The 27,480-nt window shown below is 43.5% G+C and overlaps 1 protein-coding gene across 4 annotated transcripts; it reads left to right on the forward strand.

Moving 5' to 3' along the window:
• Window positions 1-27,480, forward strand: CHFR (checkpoint with forkhead and ring finger domains). Of its 4 annotated transcripts, XM_063088011.1 has the most exons (18): window positions 1-74; window positions 199-343; window positions 4,648-4,747; window positions 7,115-7,224; window positions 8,132-8,191; window positions 8,342-8,548; window positions 12,226-12,393; window positions 13,799-13,958; window positions 14,644-14,798; window positions 14,935-15,097; window positions 16,834-16,976; window positions 18,665-18,781; window positions 20,766-20,849; window positions 21,340-21,410; window positions 22,245-22,332; window positions 24,540-24,647; window positions 25,084-25,156; window positions 26,357-27,480. In XM_063088011.1, exons 2-18 carry the CDS (start codon window positions 211-213, stop codon window positions 26,397-26,399), a joined length of 1,983 nt encoding a protein of 660 aa, XP_062944081.1. In that variant the 5' UTR covers window positions 1-74; window positions 199-210; the 3' UTR covers window positions 26,400-27,480. The 4 variants fall into 4 exon arrangements, with proteins under 4 accessions (XP_062944081.1, XP_062944082.1, XP_062944083.1 ...); XM_063088012.1 differs by lacking the exon at window positions 18,665-18,781; XM_063088013.1 differs by lacking the exons at window positions 22,245-22,332; window positions 24,540-24,647; window positions 25,084-25,156; window positions 26,357-27,480 and adding an exon at window positions 22,367-22,453.

The raw sequence follows: 27,480 nt of genomic DNA on the forward strand, positions 1-27,480 counted from the left end.
GCTGAGGGTGCGCGATGTCTGTTGACAGCGGCGGCGGCGGTGCTGCCGGTTCCGGGTTCTGCGCGGGGCGGGGGGTAAGCGGGGCGGCGGGGCTGCGGCGGGCCTTCGGCGGGCCGGTTGGGCGCGGGCGGCGGGAGGCCGCAGGGAGGGCGGAGGGGCGTCGCGAGTCTTCACCGGCCTTTTCCGGGGTCTCGTCAGATGTGAGTCCCGATGGAGCAGCCCGAGCAAGGCGAGCAGCGGGCCCCGCGGCAGCCATGGGGCAGGCTTCTCCGCCTGGGCGCCGAGGAAGGCGAGCCGCACGTCTTGCTGTGGAAGCGGGAGTGGACCATCGGGCGGAGGAGAGGTACGGAGGCCGGGCCGGGGACAGGACGAGGTCGGGCCAACGAACCCACTCCCACTCAGTTGTGGGCAGGCCCCGGGGGCAGGGATGCGCCGTGCTCTCCAGTTTTTCCTGTGAAATGGGCTCTCATTATAAGAGCTGCCATTTATTCACTTGTTTCTCTGCCCAGTCACTCTTCTGAGTGCTTCGTGCACATCATTTAACCCTTATTGTAACTGTATAAAGTAGTCGCATTAATATATCCTCCAGAAAGCAATGTTCTCAAGTTCATTACTATACAGAGTATCTTGTCTGATCACAGTGGAATGAAATTAAAAGTCAATAACAAAGGGAAAACTGGAAAATTCACAGGTGTATGGAAGTTAAACACCACATTCTTAAACAACTGATGGGGCAAAGGAGTCGTCACAGGCGGTGTTAGAAGATACCTAGAGACAAATGAAAACGAAAATAGAATATTCCAAAACTTATGGGATGCAGCTAAAGCAGCGCTCAGAGGGAAATTTAGAGCTGTAGTGCCTACATGAAAAAAGATCTCAAACCCCAGCTTCTAGAATATTTATTTAATAAACCTGGGAAGCTAAGGACTTGAACAAAATCGCACAACTACTGAAAGAAGGTGCCCCCACCCTTCACACTTACTACCTCTAGACTCCTAAGTGACCATCTGGTTATTTGACTTCCCTTGTAGCTTTCCTACAGGGAGAGAAGTGCATTGGTCAGGTTAACAAAAATATTCGGTTTATCTGAAAAGTAATAAATTAGCACTTTGACTTTATACTTTGAAAAAATGGGGGGGGGTAGAGAATGATTAAAATAGCTATTTAGAAGCAAATGGTTTTTTGTTAATTTTACCCCTTATACAGGTTGAGCATCCCTAATTAGAAAATCCAAAATGCTCCAAAATCTTTTGAGCACCAATGTGACACTCAGAGGAGTATTTTGGATTTCACATTTTCAAATTAGGGATGCTCAACTGGTTAAGTATCTGCAAATATTCCAAAATCTAAAAAAAAATCTGAAATTTGAAACACCTCTGGTCTCAATCATTTTGGATAAGGGATACTCAACCTGTAATGTCCTGCATGGTTTTTTTTTGTTTGTTTGTTTCATTGGCAATCTTAAGTCCCAATATCAAGTTAAAAACGTTTTTTGACAAGTTGGAAAGCATTACATATCATTTGAAACTTTTGAAAATGCTTTGTCTTCAATTGATATTCTAGGAGGTTTAGTGAAGAGCAGAGGCCTGGGAAACAAATGGCCCGGGTTTCCAAACTCGCACCAACATATAACTTGCTTTGGGCTAACAATGTACCTTTCTGTGCCTTTTTTTTTTTTTTTTTTTTTTTTTAAAGATGACTGGTAAGGGGATCTTAACTCTTGATTTGGTGTTGTCAGCACCATGCTCTCCCAAGTGAGCTAACCGGCCATCCCTATATAGGGATCCGAACCCGTGGCCTTGGTGTTATCAGCACCACACTCTCCCAGCTGAGCCACGGGCTGGCCCCTTTCTGCGCCTTTGTACCTTCTTCATAGAGTTGCTGTGAGGATTTAATGAGATACATGAACTGCTTAGAAGGAGCTTGGTTTAGAGTTAGCACTTGTTAGCCATTGTTATTATAACACATTATACATGTTATTACATATTAAGGAGCAAAAAACATGTTAAGCTAATCTGCTTAATAGAAATTCTTTTAGTGAATGTACTCATAACGTTGTCAGCAAAAACATAAAGATTGTTGTACTAGTCTGTTAATACTGCCATAACAAAGTAACACATTCTGTGTGGCTTAATCAATAGATACGTTGTGGAGGCTGGGATGATCAAGATCAAGCATTATTTTGGGGGAAAGGGTACCGAATTGACATGTGTTGATGTGTAGGAAGGAATACAGGAACCTGGCTTTCTCAGAGAGCTCCCCATTCTCACAGAGTAGCAGAAATGTACACCAGCCATGCTAGAGATTTGAATGGGAAGCAGGGCAAACACCAAGAACAGAACTTTGGTACAGAGCATCTTGGTTCCAAATCAGAATGCTAATGTTCCTAGGTGGAAAAGCCTCTGGTAAAAACCCACTCAGGTCACACAGTGACTGGCACTGGAACTGGGGCTGCAAGGAGATCATCCTGGTGGTTATGCTTAGTGCAATAGGAAGATGTTGACCACAGGTGATATTTGCCTTGAATAAATGTAGCAAAGTACGTCCAATAACGTAGAATGTTTGTGCAAATAAGATTCTTAATAATCCAGTTTTATGGAGGTATAATTTGCATATGGCAAAATTCACCTCTTTTGGTGTCAGTTCCTTGAGTTTTGAGACATGTAACCACCACTATAGTCAAGATGTAGAACATTCTTTCATGCCAAAAAGTCCCCTGGTGACCCTTTGGAACCAATCCCATCCCCTTAGTGCCAGCTCCTGGCAACCACCAGTCTGATTTCTGTCTCTTTCTTCTGCCTTTTCCAGAATGTCATCTATGTGTAATCACACAGTATTCCACTACAGCCTTTTGTGTCTGGCTTCTTTCCATTGACATGATGCTTTTGAGATTCATCCTTTGCTGTTGTGTGTATCAGTAGTTTGTTCCTTTTTATTTCCGGGTAGTATTCCACTGTTTGGATGTACCACAGTTTGCTTATTAGTTTACTATCCGTTGATGGAAGTTTGTAGCTTCTTGTTTTTAGTTATCAGAAATAAGCCTACTATAAGCATTAGTGTACAGTCTTTGTATGGAAATACATTATTTCTCTTAGCTAAATACCCAGGAGTGGGATTAGGTCATGTAGTAAGTATAGGTTTATCTTGATAAGAAACTGCAGACAGTTTTCCAAAGTGGCTGTACCATTTTTCATTCCCACTAGTAATGTATGAGAGTTCAGTTTTTCCACTTTCTCCTAGGCAACACTTGGTGTGGCCAGTCTTAATTTCTCAGCCAGTTCTTGTTTAGTGTGTAGTGGTATTTCATGGTTTTAATTTGCATTTCTCTGATGACTAATGATGATGTGCATCTTTTCATGTGTTTATTTGCCATCCATATGTCTTCTTTGATAAACTATTTAAATCTTTTTTAATTGCATTGATGGCTTTCTTTTTTATTGAGTTTTATAAGACCTTTATCAGATATGTTTTACAAATATTTCTGCCCCATCTGGCTTGTCTTTTCATCATCTTAAACAGTTTCTCCCCCCCCCCCCCCGCTCCCCCAATTTTGTTACACAGTCTCTTTTGAAGCACAGGTATTTACTTTCTTTTTTTTTGTTTTTTTGGCTGCTGGCCTGTACAGAGAATTGAACCCTTGACCTTGGTGTTAGAAGGCTGTGCTATAACCAACAGAGTTAACCGGCTAGCCTCTATGAACTTTTGAATCAGCTTATTAGTTTCTACAGGCCTTCTGGGATTTTGATTGGGATTGCATTGAATCTATGAAAAAATCTGGGGAGAACTGTTATCTTAACAATATTGAATCTTCTGATCCACACACCCATAGGGCAGTGATGGGATCAAGGCCCAGGCAAAGGAGAATCAGCTTGTGATTCCATGTGGAACATTTAGGCAAAGTAAATTTGCATAGTCACTGTCTCCTTGCCAAATTCTTCACTTTTTAATTGCCTGTAATATCTTATAGTATTTTTATGTATTATCATAGACTACAATTATAAGCAGTAATGATTAGATATAAAAAGCTCTGAAAGCTTTTGTTCTTTTGATTTAAGGAGAGAGCAAGTATTTGAGGATTTTTCCTTCCTACATTTAATGATGATATAATAATTGTATTCAGTTATAGATGCATTCCGCTTCTGTTTTATATTTTCTTATACATGTACATGTGCCTGTGATGATTTGCTCAATCATATTTTTGTGACTTTGTCATAGTTTCAATTTTATGATGACTTATGAAACCTCTGTGAATGAAACAGAGAAGAAATTAAGAGTTAAGATACTAAAGAATTAATTAAACCCCTTAGTTTTTGTAAAATTCTAATAATATTTATCACACTGGTTGTATGTGTGTGCATATTGTAAAATTGTCATTAAGAAGCTTTCTATGTGTAGCTGGAGGTGTTGATGGGGTAACTTGTAGGTAATGGGAGTTCAGAAAGTCTCTGGACACAGTCCCTGCCCCTTTACTTTAGGTTAACACTTAAATATTTTTTAAATTTCTTCATATTTTTCTTGATTAAATGTTTCCTTAAGTGTGTACAGTGGGAATCCTAATTCAAAGCACATGCTTTGGTAGAGCAAAGGGCGGTGGTGTTCACAGTACCCATGATGACATCCAGTATCTTCCCGCCCTCTCTGTTTTAGGTTGTGACCTTTCATTCCCCAGCAATAAGTTGGTCTCTGGAGATCACTGTAAAATTGTAGTGGATGAAAAATCTGGTCAGGTGGTGCTGGAAGATACCAGGTGAGCTCTTCTTGAACTTCTTTTCTGTTTGCTCTTGTAGCTTAAGAAGCCAGACTTACACAGTGCTTTGCGTATCGTGCTGAGAAGAAGAAATGCTGTGTTTTTCATGAGATAACAGTGTCTTGTTTTCTAATGTATTCAAATTAAAACAAATATTTCTCAGAAATCAGACTTAAAAGACATTGATAAATTTTGGTTCTTGCAAACTTATTCAAGTTTGACTTCTTTTTCTCAAATCGAAAACTATTTTTTGTTAATAAATTCTCATAGAACTTAAGTAGTATGTAGATAGTGGAAAGCTTTCCAACATCTCACTCACACATTAAAAATGCATATGTAAGTATATTTATTTTGCATAAATAAGATTATACTACACATATGGTTGTACATATCTGCTTTTTTTTCACTTACAGTATTTTATGGAGTACTTAACAGGTCAGTACATCTGGATCTATCTCATCTTTTTCATTATTTTATGATAATTTACTTGTCATTTTTCTTACTGGTAGACATTTATTATTTTGGCTTTTTGTCATTATAAATGACACTGCAGTGACTCTCCTCCAAACTCTGCATTTATGTCCGATTATTTTCTTGGGATAATTTCTTGGAAGGGAACGCTGGGTCAGAGTGTGCTTATTTTAAATCTGGTACAAATGGCAGGTGGCCTTCCAGAAGTATATTGAGAGTGTACTTTTCCCATTGAATGATTTTTTTTTATGAGATTCTTTGGTAACTAATAGTTTTAGGGATAGAAAACTAAGAAGTAGATTTTATTAGGAAGAACTGATTCTCCTTTTCCTCTTCTAAGAGGTAGCACGTCAAGTTCTTTGTTCTTAGCACAGTGTAGAGAACAGAGTGCTGGTTCTGGAGCCATCCTGCCTGCGTCAGGGTCTGGTTTCTCCATGCTGGCTGTATGACGGTGTTAGTTTCTTGTAGCTGTTGAAACAAATTACAAACTTAGTGGCTTAAAACAACACAAATTTATCATCTTATAGTTATGGAGGCCCAAAGTCCAAATCAAGGTCTGGGCAGGGCTGGTTCCTTCTGGAAGCTCTGGAGGAGAATCTGTTCCCTGCCTTTTCCAGCTTCCAAAGGTGCCCATATTCCTAGGCAGAGGAGGGCTGGAGGGGTGGGGGTGGAGGCCCAGAGGTCTCGAGTGGCCAGAGCAAGTGGGGAGTGGCCAAGCCACACTTGGGAGTTCGGGCTTTTGTTGCCTGAGAGCAGTGAGAAGTCAGAGGAGTGGAATAATCAAATTTTTTATTTAGAAAGAGTGTGAGCATAGCTTATAGGGAGAAGCCTGGCAGCAGAGGTCCTAGCTGCACTTTAGTAGTCGAGGTTGAGGTTGGCAAACTGGCTGCCGCTGCTTGTTTTTATAAGTTTTACTGGGATTGGCCACTCGTTTACACACTGTCTGTGGCTGCTCTTGCGCTGCAGTATCAGAGCTGAGTAGTTTTGACAGAGGCCATGGGACCGTAAAACCTAAACTGTTTACTGTCTGGCCCTTTACAGAACACATTTCCTGCCTCTGACCTCAGGGAACTGTGGTGGAAGTCTGCTCAGATAAATCCTCTCCACCACTGGGGCCTTGAGAGTGATGCTGTAGAGCTCAGGCATGTGGTGGTTTGAATGATTGAAATGGGATTGCTTTGCTCAGTGACTGAGTTTTATTTGTTTGGTACACCGTGCTCTTTGTCCGTCATCATCCAGCTGACTCCTGATCTTCCATCAGGTCTCCACTTGCATTCACTCCCAGGGATGCACTTCCTGTCCCATCTGATTTAGTTTCCTCCTGTCTGTCCCCACCACACCCTGGGCCTGGGGCACCTGCTGTGGCCACTTCCACTAGCAGAGTGGTCCTTGAATGACTCGGGTGCCTGCCCAGCCAGACCTGCACACAGGGGCCCACAGCATCTTCCCCTGAGAGTCCAGCCTTTGTTTTACCTTCTTCCTGGAGCCCGTATCTTAGGAGGGATCAGAACTTATTTGAAGAATGAGCAGACCAGAGTGGTGGCTGCAGTGGATGGATCTGTGGACAGTACTAAGTGCAGCTCAGGAGAGGCTGGAAGTGAAAGCACAGTGCCGCTGACGAGGCAGGTGGAGGGAGCCTGGCTGTGGAGTAGGAGAAGTGTTAAGTAAGCCTCGATTCAGCGGCTTGGTTGCCAGTTAGGTTGTCAGTAAGGGAGGAACAGGCAAGCTTTTTCTCAAGAGAGTTGAAAGCAGTGCTTGCATATATGCATTGTTAAATAATTACATCATTCTGATGAGTATTTTCAGAATACTGAGCTACTTTCCTAGTGGCGGTAGAAAAAAAATGTTTAACTCCAAGTTACTTTAGGATAAATTGCATTTTTGTTTTCTTTACAGTACCAATGGAACAGTAATTAACAAGCTGAAGGTCGTCAAGAAGCAGAGTTGCCCTTTACAGACTGGGGATGTCATCTACTTGGTGTACAGGAAGAATGAGCCAGAACACAGTAAGAGAGAGGAAAACTCACTGGGCTTAGACACATGCATGGCTGGTGTACTGTGGGGAGTCCAGCTTAGGCTGGGAAGCATCTTCAGAAAGAGTCTGTTGAAACAGATAGTTCCTGAAGGAATGTTACTGTTGTCTGTATTCCCTTTACAGTTTATATAGATTCTTGGTGTAAATAGTATCTGTTGAAGAATGGGAGTGTTGTAGCCTGAGCTCCAGCCATTCTTCAGGAACATCACCGTGGCGGTGAGCAGTGAATCTAAAAGTGGCAACCAAGGAGAAATGGATGGGAATGGGTTAGGTTATACAGCAGAAGAATCTGAGCTGTGGAGAATAAGACCTAGGAATAGGGGCCTATGGGCCATAGATAGTTATGCTTTTTGAGACTTTAGAGCAGACGGCAAAGGTTATACTGCATTCCAGTGGGACTTTTCCAGCTCCAGGAATCTGTGTTTGTGGAAGAATGATACAGGACAAGGGGAGTTTGGGAGTTCTTTGAAGGTCACCTCTGAAATATTTAAAGACCATCAACGGTAAGGAAGGGAAGAAGGGGGCAGATATTCCTTAGGTCATCAGTGTAATCAAAACCAGCCGCTTGCCCACACAGAAGGATTTTGAATCTGTTCCTTTTGGTAGTTTGAAATGATAAGCACAGCATAGATTTACCTTAGTGTGCCTCCTAATGCCAGACTTTTTTTCCTGAGGCTTATGTATTTTAAAGTTGGTAAAGCTGTTTTGGATTACTTGTTTTGAAATAACTCAAACTGATGAATGTTGTTACAAGCTGATAAGTCAAGATAATTAACAAAGACAAGTGGACTGTGATGTGACTGGAGGGAACAGGAGAGAGATGAGTTCTCCCTTGGCTCACGGGCCGTCACTTCTCTGATTGATTCATTTCCTTTTAGATGTGGCGTACCTCTATGAATCTTTAAATGAAAAGCAAGGCATGACACAAGAATCCTTTGGTAAGTAAGATGATAGTAAAGAAGTGGATGAGTGTTAAAGGCTGTTGAATTCTTAAGAGAAACGCCTTCCAGTCCACTGGACTGTCTCTCCCGCAGTAGTGGCATCCACCTGGACCTTGAATGTGCGCTCCTGATCCTTTGTGCTTACAGAAGCTAATAAAGAAAACGTGTTCCACATGACCAAAGATACCTCAGGTGCAGGGCGAGGTGATGAACCCCAGCTCCCACCACCATCGCCTGCCACTCAGGCTTGTTTTGAGGAACCACAGCCATCAACGTCGACCTCAGACCTCTTCCCCACGGCCTCTACCTCTTCCATGGAGCCTGCTTCTGCAGGGCGAGAACTCTCCAGTTCCGGTGAGAGGGATGTGTCCTTGTTCATGTCACATGAGATCACGGTGGTAGTTGTGTAGTTTTTTGTTCACTAATCCTTACCTATGTTGTCACGGAGACAGAGAAGCCACTAAAGAATGGTACAGGGTTCTCAGCAGTAAGATAGCTTAGTAGCAAATATTGACTTGTTCCACCCCCAAGAGAAATGCTGAAGGTCAGGGACTGTAGTGTCATGGTTTTTTTAACCATTTGATTGAGATATAATTTACATACCATAAAAATCCCCCGGTAAAAGCATACACTTCGGTGGTTTTTAGTCCATTCACAAGGTTGTCTAACCATCACCACTACTTCCAGAACACTTTCATCACCCCAAGAGAAAACCCGTACCCATGTGCAGTCACTCCCTATACCCCTCTCCCTCCAGCCACTGGCTACTCCTAATTTGCTTTCTGTCTCTATAGATTTGCCCATTCTGGACATTTCATGTACATGCAATCATCTAATATGTGGTCTTTTGTGACTGGCTTTTTCACTTGGCATAATGTTTTCAAAATTCATCCAGAGTAGTTAGCACATTATTTAGAACCACTTTTACGTGTTCCTTATAGCATGAACAATTTTTACCTTCCTCCATGGTCACTGGGAAAAATTCACACCATCTGGGTGCACGCAGTATGATGTGAATGTTTTCTTATAGGTGTTGTTACACTATACATATTAATTTTTTAAATTTACTTTTTTAGTTATTTTTCTGTATTTTTCTTCCAGATTATCTTTAGACTTGGCTTTTTAAGTTTTAAAAAATGTCTTTTTGAGATTTTGATTTGGGGAGAATGGTATTTTTCCCTGTTTATTAAGCTCTCTGCTGTTCTCTAGTATCTTTCTTCAGATAGTTTTGGGATAATTCTTATTTATTCCTAGACCACTTGAGTCTCTCATTCTTACATTGTATAGCAATCTGCAGATTTCTCATGAACAGAAGATCCTTTTAAATCTTAGTTAGGGTGTGTTTGGATATGACAGAAAACCTGGTTCCCATAACAAGGTTGGAGACACATAGCCCAGAGTGGGCCCAATAGCTCATGATATCCCAGAGACTTTCCCCTGTTCATTGCTGCTTTTGTATACTCAAGCTTTGCATCTCGGGGTCTCCAGATGGCTGTCAGAGCTTAAGACTTCACAGCCACATTCAAGGAAAGGAACCAGGGAGCCTCTGTGAAAAGGACCCTTGTTTCAAGTGGCTGTCTCAGCTGAATAGCAGCAGTGAGAGAAGTTTCTCTGAAAAGAGGCTCCTTCCTTCTCACTAGCCAGTCTGGCTGCCCTGCTACAGGATATTCATTTTTTTCCCCCATCTGTTTAAGTATCTAGTGGGGTTTTGGGAAGGAGAGGCAATAAGTGCAGGGATGCAGCATGCCTTCTTGAAACTGGACATCTTCTCCCACACCATCTGAGCCTATTTCCAGTTTTGTTAATTTGTTTTTTTTACTTCCTAATTCTCTTGCTTTTTCTTAACACAGGCAACCCCCACCTCTCCTATTAGTTATTCTCCGTAAGACTTCTAGCTGCTGCCCCCTTCCTTATCCAGAGGCCCCTTTGGATAACCCTAACTCCTCAGCAGCAAAATCTTCCAAGTAACATTCTTCCCTCTTTTCCCAGGTTGACAACATCCACCATCTGAAGGGCAACATTCTCGTGTGTGGCTGTGACTTTTCAGGACACACGTGAAAGGCCTCTTAGATGCTCATTGAGATGTTTAGTTGAGAAAAAGGTGGTGGACAGTGAGCACAGGGCAGTCTTCACCCATTACTTCTGGAGATTACATAAGCAGCTTGGACCAAACCAATGACAGAAAAAGTTCCTACCAGCCCGTCTGTCCTATAAACTTCTAAACCGTAGCTCCACCATCTCAAAGGCTCTTTTGATTTACCTTCCTTTTAACTTTATTATATCAGATCCACAAGTAAAAGAAAATGAAATCACACTTTGAGATGAAAATATGCCAGATTTGGTTGAAGTTTTTATAAGCTCTGTAGGCCTGTGTTCTCTTCATAGTATCATCCCAATCCCTTAAAACTCAGACCCAGGCATGACTGGAATGCATGTGGTTCTCCACAGCTGTTTCTAGAACCTGGTGCCTCACCCGGGTGATGTTAGCCCCAAAGAGGTACAAGTGATATTTAGTCCATCTCAGTGTGGCCCCCAAGCATTTTAAGTACAACAAGCACGGACAAGGAGGAAAGTTATGAGCACTTTGGATTGAGTGCAAATCTCCAACTACCTGCCTAGATAAAATATAAGCATGTCTGTAGTCTCAGACTGTGTATTTTATGGGGCTATTATAAGACCCTCTTCAGAATAGAAGCATGCAACAGCTCTGGCCTATAGAGAAACCAACTTCACCAATGAAATTGTTTTCTATTCCATTCTGTCTATACGCATAGCATGGTGTGTAGTGTGATTCTTTTTGAGAATGTTCTCATTTTTTTAAAAGGGCAATACATTTATATATTGTGTAATTTTTATTTATTTACTTACTTACTTACTTATTTTTTCTTCTTACTGGTAAGGGGGTCATGGTGTCGTCCGCACCACGCTCAGCCAGTGAGCGCACCAGCCATCCCTATATAGGATCCGAACCCGCAGCCTCAGGGCTACCAGCGCCGCACTCCCAAGTGAGCCACAGGGCCGACCCATATTGTGTAATTTTTAAAAATAAAATTTTTTTCTATCTGTATGCTTAAGTACATACATAGTAACAAAATAATTATAGTTTTTTGTTTGTTTGTTTGTTTGTTTTTAACCAAGCACCTACTAAATGTGAGGTAGTGTGCTGAGTGCTTTTAATAAGTTATAAGGTAATTCTCACCACGATGGGGCCTGTCAGAGAGGTTTTGTTATTATAATACTCATTCTGGAGATGAGAATCCTGGTTAAGCACAGAGGACTCTCAGGATCACAGCGTGAGTGCCGGCCGGGGGCCAGGCCAGGAAACGTCTCTCTTCCTTCAGTATATGAATTAATTTGTTCCCAAAACAATTCTCTTTTTTCTTTTGGCTGCTGTAGGCCAATTTCTTCTTTTTTCAAATAATAACACCATTTGAATATTATAAACTAGACACGTATTATACTATGATATTATAAACCATAGGTCTTTATTAAGATAGAGGTTATTTGAAGGCTTGCCTATTTTTCAGGGTCATTCCAGTTGTTTATGACTCTAGAGCTTCCTGCTTTGTGGATCAGGACTGTCCCTGCAAGTTACTGCTCTCCCTCCTCCCCTCTATCTTACTTCTTGGGAAAGTAGCTCACACTTACCACCATCCCTGCTCTTGTCTGAAGCTCCTCATCCTCTGTTGGGGTGTCTCTATCTTACACAGACGCCTATTTTGACACCGCTTACAACATAATGTGTACTATGTGGTTAATATGAGGATTTGCTTTGTGTTAGACTCTGTTCCAGGTCTGGTCCCAGTCAGAGGCGTCTCTGCGTGTCCTTCCCTGTGAAAGTGTTACTCGCCCCCAAATCCTCCTGGCACTGTGAGAGACACACATGCATTTAAGACTGAATTAAGGGTATTTCTGATGAGCCAGATATCATTCTTAAATGGTGGTATCTTGGATTGCAGGCTGCACTTTACCCCCGTTTTTCCCCTTTTGAGGTGATGAGTGAGAACTTGTCTTGTCTGCTCCTCTCACAGGGTCTGGGGGTGCAGGCATCTCCACAAAAGGACATATCCCATTCGTGGCAAGTGGTGACATCTCCAGCTCTGCCTCAGCTCTCCCAGTCAGAGAGGGAGCATCCTTTTCCTTGTCGGAACCCCAGGATCAAGAGGATTTGGAGCCCATTAAAAAGAGGATGAAAGGAAGTGAGTCTTGTGGTTCTATGTGTCTTTTTCTGTCTCGTGAGCTCCGTGAAGCACCTCACGATGCTGGCAGATGTGCTCTGTGCTATGGTGGCCACTGCCCTCCAGGAGGGCCTTATTTTCTGCAGAAGCATGTAGACCCTGCTTCATGTTGATACCTGTAACACAGCATTTTCTGAATGAAAACCTGAGCTTTTTCTTTCCTGTTTTCATAATCTGGATAGAACTGTATTTACTTCTGGGCTGTGCTCTTGGTCTGGAAGCAGTGCATTCCGAATTACAGAATTGATCTAAAAGTCCTGTGTTCTGCTCTGATAATGATTTATAAAAATACATTATCTTTAAGTGATGGTTTAAACTTTCACATTGAAGATGATGTAAATAAAAATGTACACTTTAAAAGCCAAAGTTAAAAAGATTATAAAAAACATTTGGGGATGTTGTGGTAGATGATAGCTATGCAGCAGGCCCAGAGAGCATTCAGCAACTGGAGCAGTGTGATAGGAGAGAGGTTCTGGGGGAGAAACTGGATCATCTGGTTTCTGAGTGGCACTGAATTGGGAGGCCATGGAAAGTATCACCAGCACTTACATAGAAAAAATAAGGAAGTATAAGAATGAGCAAAAGTTAAAATTTGTATAAGGCAGAATAATTAATTATAGTACACTACTTGGCTCAGCAGTGAATGCTTACATAAGCATAACAATATAAATGCAAGATAATGAACCAGTAGTGTGTTATGATAATATTGGGAAGGGAGTCTCTACCTAATAGATCTCAGCAGATGATGTCTAAAATTGATAAACAAGATGTAGCATTATAATTCAGAAACACTGAGGTAAATACCAGAAGAAACAGCTAAAAGACACGAAAGTGTTTCCTCCATGGAGAGAAATTGAGGAGAGGCTGGGGCAGAGGATGGCTGCCTTTGTTTTCTTCTAAATATTTGACCTTTTAAATTGTATATAAGTTTTTCTTTAATTAAAAATAAAAATTAGTCTGTGATTACCAAGCATTATAGAATTATGGGCATTATAGAAAAATTACAGCACTCCAGAAGAAAAAAATTTCTAAAGCAACTGGTAACATCTTAATGAGTCCATGCTTTCCAACACTTTCCTCTGTACATGAGTCACGTTTTTTTGTTTGTTTAAACAAAAATGATGGCTATGTCAACCATTCTAAAACAAAACTTAATCATCCTGGAATATGAGACTTACTTGGGGCTTTCCTAAAATCCTCCTTTATAAATATAGACATGGCAAGGACTGTGTGTCTTCTGCTTCTAGTGGGCAGTAGAGGTCTGAGGATTTTCTGAGTACAGGTTAAGACATTTGTAAAACCAAAAGACTGTGCATTTATTTCCTCCTTTGTTGGGACAGCTAGAATGCATCTCTTTCTCTCGCAGACAGGGAGCTTGACCTGAACCTGCACTTGTTAGTCACAGACCAATGTAGAAACACCCAGACTATCTGCGAGGAGGTCAGAGCTGTGGCTGTGAAGCCAGACAAGATGGAGGAGACACTCACGTGCATCATCTGCCAAGACCTGCTGCATGACTGCGTGAGGTATGCTGGCCTTAGGCCCCAGGGAGCTCACAGGGAGCAGACAAGGTACAGCACATCCCTTGTCCACGGGAGAGGAGGTGGCCATGGACAGCAAGGCCTTTGGGTTCTGTTTGGCATGGAATCTGCTGTTGAGGTTACCATTTTCATTTTACTTGTGTGGCAAACAAGGAGAAAACCTGGAGCCTAGAGACCACCGCTGTAGATTCCACAAGATTTTGTCTGCATTGGTTTTGACTGACACGGTTCATGAGTAACCTAGAGAGCCTGGTCTCCACCTTGCACACAGATGAAATGAACTGTAAAGTTTTAAATGTTTCCTAGTCAAAGAATGTAGTATTTAACACCAAGTGAATGTGCCAGCAGTAGCTTAGGAAGAGTCTACTTCTTGCTTTTCTTTGAAATTTAAGACTTAGAGCCTATCCGACTATCAATGTAAAAACACTTATCTCTGTTGCTCATATTCCTGAAGTCCTGAAAACACAGAGGCCACATGGTCTCTAGTTTCTTTTCATTAACCAAGACTAAGCTGAAGTATTTTTAGGTTGAATAATGGACAGGCCCCATGGTAGGCCTGTGGCTCGGATTCAGTAGGCCCTTCTGTCTGGGTGGGCCTGCTGAAGACCTTGGTCCGAGGGTCACAATTACAAATCTGTAGATGCTCTGGCTTCTGAGCTTGTGCTTTCAGTTTGCAGCCCTGCATGCACACATTCTGTGCAGCTTGCTACTCTGGCTGGATGGAGCGCTCGTCCCTGTGCCCCACATGCCGCTGTCCAGTGGAACGAATCTGTAAAAACCACATCCTCAACAACCTCGTGGAAGCGTACCTTATCCAGCATCCAGGCAAGTGGGGGCAGCCCACCCAGACCTTTCCTCCTTCAGGTGCTGGGGATGCGATCTCAGCTGTGAATGGCCTAGGCTGTGTCCACCTGGGTATGTCTTCCTGCCAATGAATGATGCTGTGTTCTTTGAATTTTAGACAAGAGTCGCAGCGAAGAAGATGTGCGAAGTATGGATGCCAGGAACAAAATCACTCAAGACATGCTGCAGCCCAAAGTCAGGAGGTCTATTTCTGATGAAGAGGGGAGTTCAGAGGACCTGCTGGAGCTGTCAGACGTTGACAGTGAATCCTCAGACATTAGGTAAATCCTGCGCTTGCTGGAGGTATAGTCGGTACAGTGCCTGAGAGTTTACTCCTGGGGTGGACAACATGGGGTCTGAGTCCTGGTTTTGCCCCTTAGCAGCCAAGTTCTTTAGTGGTTTGAGCTTGTTTTCTGACATTGGGTGGTAACAGCACTTCCCTGGTGAGGGGGGGCGAGGGTGGGATGAACACTGACGTTCAGCTAGGGTGTGAGCTGCAGGCAACTATGATATGTCTTTCCATCTTCCTCTGACACCACATCCTGGGCCTTGATTCACTGGCTATGACAAAAAGTCGTAATTTAGTATGTTAGTTTTTTCCTCACACAGCATACTTATTCTTTGTAGTTTATCTAGTGATCATAACATCCTACACCATGAGTTGCAGTATTTATCATTTCTCAGGATATTAGTACAGAAAAGGCACAATCATCTGGTTGAGAGGATACAGTCATAGGAGACTTTAACTGCTAACATGTTGGTGTTTGCTAACTCAGAAGCCCAGCATCTGAATTTTGGGTCAAAGCCATGATATATAAAAAGACAATAAACAAGAAAATCCCAAAACTTTTATTATCTTTGTTTCTTTGTACAAAATTTAGCAAGTGACAGCCAAGCAAAAAGAAGAAATTAGCATTTTATTATATCCATTTGGTTGTTCATATGTGTATTGATGCATTTATGCTTTCTTAACAAAATAGAATTTAATATACTAATACACTTTTGTGAAGATGAGATTATACTGTATGTATGATTCTGTAATATTTCCAACATCTTGCATTTGGAAACAGTGCCGCAGTGCCTATCCATACGTTTATATTTGTGCACATGTCTAGTAATTTCATGCAGACAGACATGGAGAAGGGAAGTCATCAGGTCAGGGAACACAGCCAGGATGCCAACTGCTGGATCCGCGATGTGCGTTATCCAGTAGCCCATCAGAGAGGCGTGCCAGGGCCACTCTGCAAGGTGCACACAAGGGGTTCTTTGCTTGTTTAGTGGGATGAAAAGGTAATCTTGTTTTTATTTGCATTTTTTGCGTTTTTTTTCTCACAAATGAGGTTAAGCATCTTTTCATTGTTTTGTTTTTATCTAGTCAGGTCTTACCCATTCTTCACTCCTTGGGTCTGTCATTGATATCAGGTTTAGGAGGCATTCTCAGAGAGAGAGAAGAGGAATCTTGCATATTTTTTCCTGTGGATTTTTTTTTTACAGTCTACTTTTGTCTTTAATAGTTTCTGAAAGTACAGTCGAAGTGTAGTAAGGCAGGAGGCTCAGGGCATTGAGGGCATGCAGATGTGGGGTGAAGGGCCCTGCCAACTAGGCAGAAGGTGACTGGAGGATAACGCGGTAGCCTTTGTGCTTTGTACCCTGGTTTTAACAAGGGGACAGCACGGAGCACTTCCTGAAATGCATGGGAGCACGCTCTCGCACAGACTGGGCAAGCATAGCAGGGCCCCAGCCTACTTACCTATGTGAGCCAGGTTTCGTCCCAGCATGAGAGCATGAGAGCCATGAACATGCATCCTGCTGTGGGACCTGAGAGGCCCCCAGGGATGCTGGGCGGGGAGGCGGGCTGGCCCTTCTCTTCACATACACCAGACAGCCACAGAGTGAGGACAGAGATGAGGCCTGGCACAGGGAGGAGGTGGCAGATCAACACCGCCGTTAGTTGCCACCTGGCCCTGCACCTGTGAAACTCCCATGGTCTCAGCCCTGCCATGTACTCTCCTTGCAGTCAGCCATACATCGTGTGCAGACAGTGTCCTGAGTACAGACGGCGGACGGCACAGCCCCTTCCCTGCCCAGCACCCGACAGTGAGCCAGGGGCTCCTCAGGCTCTCGGGGACGCGCCCTCGACATCTGCCAGCCTCACAACAGGTGAGACAGCACACCTTCCCATGGCTTTGTCCTTCTACTGCCAACCTCTGCTCAACTCTCTCCTGTGCCCCTCCCTGCCCTCCTGTCGCCTGCCTCATTGGTCCCACTGCTTCTTCTGGCTTGTTGATTTTTATAATTTGGGGCTAAAGAATGAGATAAGTAACTGTTTGTTTGTGGTTTCCCTCCTGGACACTCCTGGGAATTAACTATCCTAATTTTAGCACTTGGTCTCTCCCCCAGCCTGCTGCTTCAGGGCAGCTGACTTTCCCCAGTGGCGTTTGCCCAAACCAAAATGGCGTCATGCACCCATCCCTTGGACAAGAGGCTGGCTTCTCCCCAGCCATGGGTGCTGATGTCCTAGAAGCTGTCACTTGTCTCTAGAGTGACCCTGAGCACTCTTCTGTCAGTTTCCTGTTTCCAGCAGGTGGGTGCCCAGGTGCCATCCAGGAAGATGAGGGAGAGCTGGTCAGGGGCTTCTGCAGCGGCAGTTCTTGGTTCATGCAGAGCGGAAAGGCAGCCCTCAGGCCCTGCCTCTTGGCCACTGGCTGGCCTGAGCTCATCATGTGGCCGCTGACCTGGGACTGTGGCTCAGAGTCACATTCTTAGCCACCCTGCTGGAATACTGTGCCACTGTTCTCTCGGTGGCTCCTTGTAGACCCTGGGGATGGGACAGGTGAGGCAGTACTTGGCCACAGGTGTGGACACTTGTCTTGGGCCTAGTTTAACCTTCCACTCACCAACATCATCTGGGCCACTAGACAGGCTCCCTCCTTTGCTTAGTGGGGGCCTACCAGCACCTCACTCTGGACTTGTTAGAGTCCTGCTTGAAACCATGCATATGGGACATGTATCACATATAGACAGCCAGAGTCCCTCCGTAGGTGCTCAGTGAACATTAGCTGTGGAATTGCTGTGTGATGCTCAGTGGTGAGCTCCCCGGGGTGAATGTCCAGGGAGCTCGGCCACATAGACGCAGAGTTCTGGTGCTGAGTCAGTCAGTCTGCTCTCCGTGCCAGTTGGCTGTTTATTCAAAGGATACAGATGTTCTCTCACTGCGGCCAAAATTAACTCTATAACTTGCTTTGTTGCTTTATGATGCTTGTATGTGCTTTATGGGCCTGACCTTGCTTTATAGGAAATAGTAGAAAACCTTCCACCCATCTTTGAAATCTTGCTACAATCACTGGACCAAAAGACAATTTTGGGTTACTTTTTTTTTTTTGTTGGTTAGCCAATACGGGGAACTGAACTCTTGACAAGGATGTGCTCTAACCAACTGAGCCACCCATCCAGACCTGGGTTACTTCTTCATGTATTTGAACTCCCTTGGTTGAAACAGTAGAATGTCACTGGGCTGTTTAGGAGAACAGGTCTGATTCTCTCTGGTTTTTTTTTTTTTTAAAGATGACAGGTAAGGGGATCTCAACCCTTGGCTTGGTATTGTTAGCACCACACTCAGCCAGTGAGCCAACCGGCCATCCCTATATAGGATCCAAACCCATGGCCTTGGTATTATCAGCACCACACTCTCCCGAGTGAGCCACGGGCCACCCCTTCTCTGGTTTTCTCTTAGGGTCTGTTTCCCCTCCTCTGTACTTTCCAGCTGCCTCTCTAGGTGTCAGTCTTTAATGCGCTGTCTTTCTGCCTGTGTCCCGACATGCTCCGGCCTTTGTGCGTGTGCGCTTCAGCCTCAGGTTACGTGTGTCCCCTGCAAGGCAGCCACGCCATATGTACCTGCTGCTTCCAGCCCATGCCTGACCGGAGAGCCGAGCGCGAGCAGGACCCCCGTGTTGCCCCTCAGCAGTGTGAGTAAGCCACGCTGGGTCCACCTGCAGTGCCCTCCCTCAAACAGGATTTTCCCATGTGTCCTTCAAGGCTCAGTTTCAGAGTGATGTGGGCTGTTGTGTAGCATGTGAAGCGAGGCTTTAATTTCTTTTTTTTTCTATCTGCATAATCAGTTGTCCCCACATGACCATATCGAATAATCCATCTTTTCCTACCAATTGATATCACCACCCCATTATGGACTAAGCTTCCATACGTGGGTGGTTCTCTTTCTGGGGTCTGTATCTATATCTGTTCCCACATCCGTACCACAGTCTCTTTATACAGGTTGAGCATCCCTAATGCAAAAATCCAAAATCTGAAATGCTCCAAAATCTGAAACTTTTTGAACACTGATATCATGCTCAAAGGAAATGCCCATTGGAGCATTTCGCAGTTCCAGATTAGGGATGCTCAACCAGTTAAGTGTCTGCAAATAATCCAAAAAAGTCTGAAATTTGAAACATTTCTGGTCCCAAGCTTTTCAGATAAGAGATATTCATCTTGTAATGTTCCAGTTTAAATCAAACAGATGAAATATGATGACTTGTTTTAATTTGCACTCTTACTATTAAAATGGAGCTTTTATTAAATGGCTATTTGAATTTATTTGTGACCGAAATGTATTTTCCTTTTTTTTGTTTCGGTTTTTTTCTTTGGCGGCTGGCCGGTACAAAGATCAAGTCCTGGACCTTGGTATTATGAGCACTATGCTCTAACCAACTCAGCTAGCCAGCCAACCCGTTTTAAAACTTTCTGATATGTACGAGTTCCTTATACATTAAAGTATCACTGTGGGGTGAAGAGAAACAAACCCACTTAGCAGTGTCAGTTGGTTCCTGCTGTGCGCAAGGCATGATTCTGGGTGCTGTGGGCACAGCAATGAGCAGGCCGTAGATCACGGGGTAGGGTCTCTGTTAGAATGACTTAGAAGTGTTCTGGGCACTCAGAGGAAACCACAGGGGTTACTCTTGGGACAATTGTCCTCCTGAGGCTGGATGTAGTGCAGGGATATGGTGGGGCCTGGCAGAGCTGGTATGTGGACGCCAGGTCGGGTGGTATGCAGCTGGTCCAGACATACCCAGCGACCTCTGTGTGCCCCTCATCTGCACGGCAGTCATTGCTCATGGCTTGATGCCCTGTGTGGGAAGGGCTCAAATGAGAAGTCACAGAGAACAGGGTTATCAGCAAATGGCAGCACAGGGGAGGGCTTTAAAAACTTGGCAAGAGGCCATAATCTTTACTTTTGACTCTAATTTCATATAGAATATTTTTATACAGGGAATCATTATGAAGCAATCACAGATTCTTTTTTTTTTTTTTGGCGGCTGGCTGGTATGGGGATCCAAACCCAAGCTTGACCTGGCATTACAACACTGTGCTCTAACCAGCTAAGCTAACCAGCCAGCTCAGTCACAGATTTTAAAAGGCTTAAATCTTCAGCTCTATGAGAATTTTTGCTAGAGTTTACCTAATTTATATTCTAGGGCATGCCATTCTATAGCATATGAAACAATAAAAAATAATGTCTACAAGGGCAAGGTAACAACAAGAAATAATGCTCATGTTAGGTAGAAGAAAGCTGTCTAAAAGATGTGACTATACCTTTGATTGCAAGTGTGTTACATATTCAGAGCCAGAAGGAAACCCATCAGAGCCCTGTTGGGTGACAGGCAGGTATGGTTTTTTTCTTTTGTGGGTCTTGCTGTTTTTCTGGGCTGAGCGCGTGTACAGTGTAAGAAACAATATGGGTCTGGCCTTTTTTTAGGTCCCAACCCTTAGTCTTCATAGTTCAGTCACCTTTGACATTAGCGGGGATACGGCCTCTGTTCCCAAGTTCCATGGAAATTCCTCTTAAATGGTGTTTTCAAAGAGAGTTGAGTTCCTGAGTCTGGTTTGGATTTAATCATGCCAGAGACAAGTTGCAGGACCGGGGTTGCCTGACTGACTGTCCTCTGTCCACAGGTGCAGTTTGCCTACAGCCCTTCTGCCACCTGTACTGGGGTTGCACCCGGACCGGCTGCTTCGGCTGCCTGGCCCCGTTCTGTGGTAATATCGGCTCTTCAGCCCCAAGTGGCTTTGACCTTTACATGTTCTCTTGGTGAACTTGAGGGCAGGGATGGTGGTGTCCGTGGCCTGCTGTGTGCAAAGAAAGGGGGAGGCCACTGTTAGTCACCAAGTAATTAACCATCCTTTCCTGCTAAACTGCAGAGGTTTGCCATTTAGGAGCATCAAATTCTTGTTAGCTCAGAATCAAGTAGTAACAGAACAATGAGAGGAAATACTAACTTACCACACAAAAGGGCTTATTTATGTGAATAAATACACCACCATGGAAACAAGCGGTCTTGCTGCAGGATTCAGATTTCACGATACCAGAGGCTCAGAGACTCAGAGAGCGTGGATTGGAAATCATTTTTTACTTGTTCTCTCTTTAAAGTTGTACTTTATCATGGGACTTCTTATTCTTTCTAGAATCTCTAATGGAAAGAAAGGTGGTTGTCCTAACAGATAACGTTGCGTCCCTTCCTCCCGGCAGAGCTCAACCTGGGCGACAAGTGTCTAGACGGAGTGCTGAACAACAACAGCTACGAGTCTGACGTGCTGAAGGTAGTGCCCCATACCCGCCCTGTCAAGAAGAGGCCACGTGTAATCTGTTACTTTCACACTAGGGCAGCCAGGCAGTTCTCTGCATTCCGGTGGTATACGTCCCCATATTCCAGAAATAGGTATTTCCTTTTTTGCCCATGAGGCCACAAATCCATAGGAAGAATCGGTTCCTGCAGCTCACAGAGGGGGTGTCCTGGAAGTGCAGACGCTTTGGTGGAGCTGGGGCCTTCTCTCTGGCTCCTTCCTTTTCTGGCCATTTTCCTTCCCACATTTGAGGAAGCCAGCTTGGTTCTTCTCTTAGAATTTTAACGTGCTGAACATGCACCTCTGCCCTATTGCCAAGAACCTCACCTCCCTCCTGTTTGCAGCACATACACAGTGGGGCCTTCCTGTTGCCGTGGACACACCAGGCTGCCATGTCCCGCTCAGCAGTATCACATTGATCGATGTCCACAGTGGCACTGTTTGGTGGGTTTGCATAGAAGGGGCTAAGTGGCTGCATGTTTCTGAAGGGCAGAGAGAACAGCACTCGGCATTTCTGCCACACTGACAGTGGCTGAGCTTTGTGGAAACTGCAGAATTCTTGAGAACATGGTCACTCTTAGACTCAAGGTTCAAAGGCTGGCCTTCCTGAGGTGCCTAAGAAGCTGTCAGTCAAGAGTCCCATGGAACCATGAGTGAGCGTGCTGCCCGCAGTGTTCCCAGGCTGGCCTGTGCCATTGCCGCGCTTTACCCACTTTCAGGGCCATTTATGAGATGTTTCTTCTCTGGTCATTCTAGTGTTTCTTCCTCAAAACTGGTATTTCTTCTTATTGCCCTTTTTTTCCGTCACAGAATTACTTGGCAGCCAGGGGTTTAACGTGGAAAAACATGTTGACGGAAAGTCTGCTGGCTCTTCAGCGGGGAGTATTTCTGCTGTCTGGTAAGCTCTGTCTGCTCTGCCTTCTTCATTTCAGAATGCACGTGACTTTCATCTTGTAAAGCAGCAGAAACCTGGGCAGTACTACCTATCTACTTTCCTACATTCACGGCTTTGACCTGGCAGGAGGGGTAGAAACGTCCCAAGACTTTTGGATTGTTTTTCAAGCATTGGGTATGAACCCCCATGACACCTTCCAGCACCTCCTCTCCCCACAGGGAAGGCGGGTGCAGCGTGGAGAGACTCTTCCACTTACTGCCTTGAGCCCTGGGAGCTGGTTGTTCTCAGACTCTCCAAGTCCTTGTTTCTGTCATTTGGTGTGTGGATCACTCAGAGAGGGTTGTCCTCTCCCAGGCGAGCTCATAGCGCCTTGTGAAGTATGATTTTTGTCAATGAGGGAGGCTGCAGAAATATTAACAGCGATAGTTTTCTAAGACGTAAATCACTGTGAAAAGAAGACTGAGAGGTTTGCTTAAAATCCCTTCAAGCTTTTTCTGTCTTGTGGTCACATGCTTGTGAGCATCTCACATGTGGGTGTTGGGTGTTCTGTGCTGGGACAGCTGCTGTGTCGTGTCCAAATCTGTCAACTGGGTCAGAACACCTTTAGCTTTTTTAATGACTTGGGTTTTTTATTTTTTATTTTTGCTGAAATGTATGTTTGTTTTTTGGAGGCTGGCTAATAAAGGGATCCAAACCCTTGACCTTGGTGTTATCAGCACCACACCCAACCAAGTGAACTAACCACCAGCTGGCTTCTTATTTTTGTAAGGGTGATACAGCTCACAAAGAAATTGTGAGCAATACAGGGAAGTACAGAGGATAATGTAAAAGTCACTGAAAATACCACCACCTAAAAACACATGCAGCAATGAGGTTTACGTGACTACCCTTCCAGGCATCTCTAAGCACAAATGCCTGTATGTGTGTGTAACATCCACAAGTGAGATTCTACTTGTGTGCTGTTTATAACGTAGTTTTCACTCATTAGTATGTCATGGACTCCTGTTTGTCAGTATAGATCTATACCTTGATTTTTTTATTATACAGTATTCTAATATTGTGGTTTATTTAGCCAATTCAATAATAAAGAATATTTAAATTATTTCCAGTTTTTCACTGTTTTAAACAGCGCTGCAGTTGCTGAGCATGCGGTATTGTAGATTTGAAAAATTGTCACCGGGCCAGCTCGTGGCTCACTTGGGAGAGTGTGGTGCTGATAACACCAAGGCCACGGGTTCGGATCCCTGTATAGGGATGGCCAGTTAGCTCACTTGGGAGAGCCTGGTGCTGAGAACATCAAGTAAAGGGTTAAGATCCCCTTACCGGTTATCTTTAAAAAAAAAGAAAGAAAAAAGAAAAGAAAAATTGTCACCTCATTCAACTATGTTACAATAAAAAAATTTAAAGAAAAAAAAAAATTGTCACCTTAGGATAAATAAATAGGATTCTGAGGACAGTGGTGCCCACAGCTGAAACTTTGTCGCCTGAACACACTGTCCTCCCCCAGGTTGTGCTGGCTGCTGCTGGGGCCTGAGGCCTGGGGGTGTACATCCCCAGCCTATCAGCTTCACACATGCCTTCAAATCTTGTAAATACGAGTGAGGACAACAGCGATATATCATTGCTTTATTTGCCTATGTTTGGTTATTAACAAAATTGCATTTATGGTTCATTTGCTGTCTCTGTTCTTGGCCCACATTTATATTAGGGTGTCTGGATTTTTTTTGTATGGATTTGTATGGTGTCTTTGTTAATTAAAGGTATAATACATTTCTGTTGTAAATATACTTCCTCTACCTACATCATCAGTATTTCACCTTTGTTCATTGTATATATTTCATTTTGATGTTTAAATTGTAGGTAGTCAAATTTACAAATCCTTTTCTGTGTGCTATTTGGTTTTTATGACATATTTAGAAATAGCTCGAGAAAATAATATTTATTCCAGTTTTCTTCTTGGTACTTTTAAAGATCTTTTTAACTTTAAAATTTTTTTATCCATGTGGGATTATTTTGCTGTGAGAAAATATATTGGTATCCATGTTGGTTTTGTTCTTGTTTTCCAAATGCCTAGCCCATCCTCTCTACCCTGTTCATGGGTCAGTGTGTTAGTTTCCCACTATTTTGAAGTGGTGCATTTATTCTGCTGTTTTGGAAGACAACATTGCTTGGTACCTGGCTGTGCCTGCATGAGGCTGTGTTCCTTCCAGATTATAGAATCACTGGAAATACTGTGCTGTGTTACTGTTGCGGCCTGCGCAGTTTCCGAGAACTGACCTATCAGTATCGGCAGAACATTCCTGCTTCCGAATTGCCAGGTGAGGAACCCCACCCTGAACTCCAACTCTGTCTGGGTTGGCTTCTACTCCCTTCTCAGCAGATACTCCTTTGGGCCTTAGTTCCATGTTCTTAGCAAGAGTCTGCATCCGCCAGAAGAGGACAGCAGATGTGCTATGCGAAGCCGTGTTTGTCTCAGAGACTGGGTCTGTTGGCCATAGCTAATGAAGGCAATATGGGTTTCTAAAACTAAGACACATGAAGACATCCAATAGATACCTGAAGTAATTTCATTTCCTAAATTGTGTTTTGAGTTAAACATGTTTTTCTTTTCCTGAAATCTTGGAACAGTCCCAGATTATAAAGAGTGATATGATGCTGTGCATTTCAGCACTTAAATTCCACTTAAATTCAGTTGGCTGAGTTGGTGTGTGTGGTATACCTTATATGCATGTGTAACTTTTTTTCTTTTTCTAGTGGCTGTAACATCCCGTCCTGATTGCTATTGGGGCCGTAACTGCCGCACTCAGGTGAAGGCTCATCACGCAATGTGAGTGAGGCTGGGGAACCCCTGTCAGCCGTGGTCCTTGAGGCTCACAAGGCAAAGGAAATAGTCGACTGTTTATAAATATTTCTGATTTAGTCATCTTGCTTCTGTAAAGTCACGTCGTATGTAAAATAGCATCTTCATGTAGAAATTCTGAACTTCTTCTGTTACCTCATTTCATGAAATATTTGTGTGCATGTGTTCACCTCCATCTTCCACCTCCATGTCTTCGTGGCTGGAGTCACATTATCCATCGTCTGATAGCTTGCAGGTGACATAACACACTGTCACTTGAGGTTTAGCAGTTTCTGAACTGGTGACTGCTGTCACTGAAAACTTCCGTCTCAGGCCACAGCCCCACTTACCTAATGCTATTACAGCTGGGTTTTCTTTTACACTACGTGGGTGTTTGTAGTTGCTATAATTCAGTTACCCTTACTGTGGTGTCTTTCATGTGGTCTTTAAAGGATGTTTACAGTGACATCTGTATTGCCCTATGAGGTCAGGTGTAATCTCTCCCCCTCCATTTTTAAACAGTTAGATAAGATGCTCACTATAAATCAATCCCATGGCCAGTGTGTAATCCCAGTCATTTGTGGTTCAAATTAAAGTAATTGAGACAGTTCCCTCAGAATGAGAGATGTCTTGAGGATTCAGGTAAAGGCGACTCTCTCTAAGGAGTGCTTTTGTGGAATAAAAACCTTGCTTTGTATTTAAGCATAAACAGCATGTGGAAGAGACCACTTTATCATAAGAGATTTCACTAGTAACTGGCTAAACTTTTTTAATAAAAACATGGCTAAGGCTAACAAAGGCATGCCACATCTTCCTCTGTGGGTGAGATCCTGCTCTTGCCTGTTTGTGGAGAGGAAAGGTGGGTGCATCTGTCTCAGACCTGCCAGGTGACCCACAGTGCCACGGGGAGGCTCTGAGGAAGTACAGCTATGATTCTGTTCTCTAAGAAAATTACCCGAGATGTTTTCACTTATGTTTTAAAGTTTCAAAAGGGAAAAAGAAGGCTACCTTTGGGGATCAGTTCCCTTTGATGTTATTAAAAATATAATGTCGTAAGTTCTCGTGTGTGTGTGCACACATGCAAAATTTATTTCTCATGTAGTTCTTCAAGTATGTGTTTTCAAAATTTGCTTATTTAAATACTTTTCTGATGCCCTCTTGTGTAATTTGACCATTTTCTCCCTGCAGGAAATTCAATCATATCTGTGAACAGACGAGGTTCAAGAACTAAGCCTCAGGGAGGCACCAAGATAGCTGCAGAATCCTGGTGGCAGTGACAGTGCATTTGAAAAATACCTAATACAAACACTTGAAGGGCATTTTTACAGTTCCCCTGTGGGACGTTGGGGGTCTCTGGTCAGGTACTCTGGTGTGACTTTTCTTTTGTGGAGCTTTACCCTCTAAGTGAGACCCTCCCAAGTGGCCTGGGAGGCCCTGGGTGGCCACAGCCTGTCTGGTGAGTGCCAGGCAGGAACATGCAGTGGCAGGAGCAATGGACACTGAAGCTCTTTCTGCCAGACAGACTGTCATTCCCTCCTGCTGAGATGGTGACAGTGCAGTTTTGCTCTTTTTGTACCTTTTCCAGAACTAATGGTTAAAACAGAAATCTCTTTTCAGGAAAAGTTTCGTGGGAGAAAGGAGAAAGTTTATCAGAAACATTCTGTTTTAAGGAAAAGGGAGCATAAGTTTACAGCCTACAAGATGTACAGAATATTCTGCTGTTGGGAAACCCACAGCATTTTATATATTTTTTATTTTAATAGGTTTGGTGCTTATCTTCTAATAAGATTTAAATATCACAAACTGTAGCACAAATAATATAATTTGTAATTTACAATTTCACTAAAATGGGGAATAGTATGGTATTTGAAAGAATAAGCATATATTCCTGTTTATTAAAAAAAAAAAAAAAAATCATTAAATGCCCCAAACTCCTAACCCTAGACATGGGTCATTTAGCAGATCCTGGCTAACGTGTGTGTGTTGGGTTGCCATTGTCCCTAGCACAGGGCTGGCCGGAGCCCTGGCTATGCAGCAGGGACAAGGCCCAGGACACACTGCTCCCTCGTGCTGGCCCAACTGCAGCCAAAAGCCCTCCTCATCCCTCTGGAGCAGCAACTCCCACTGGACCCTGCAGAGCTCAAGAAGGAGCCCTTTTCTCCCACATTAGGTTTGCCATGTCATCTGGAATAATACTTGAAATTTTGGTTTTTGTAAAAAAAAAAAAAAAAAAAATTTATCTTTCATTGAAATCACCTGTTTTGTTTGTTTGCAAACTGGTAACGTTTTTCCTTCTCAGGAATATGATTTTC

Source organism: Cynocephalus volans, chromosome 2, assembly GCF_027409185.1.
Source record: "Cynocephalus volans isolate mCynVol1 chromosome 2, mCynVol1.pri, whole genome shotgun sequence".
Lineage (NCBI taxonomy): Eukaryota > Metazoa > Chordata > Mammalia > Dermoptera > Cynocephalidae > Cynocephalus > Cynocephalus volans.

Coding starts and splice junctions, on each gene's coding strand:
- CHFR (XM_063088011.1), top strand. CDS start 211: ATGGAGCAGCCCGAGCAAGGCGAGCAGCGGGCCCCGCGGCAGCCATGG. Junction 344..4,647: donor GACCATCGGGCGGAGGAGAG/GTACGGAGGCCG, acceptor TCTCTGTTTTAG/GTTGTGACCTTTCATTCCCC. Junction 4,748..7,114: donor GTGGTGCTGGAAGATACCAG/GTGAGCTCTTCT, acceptor TTTTCTTTACAG/TACCAATGGAACAGTAATTA.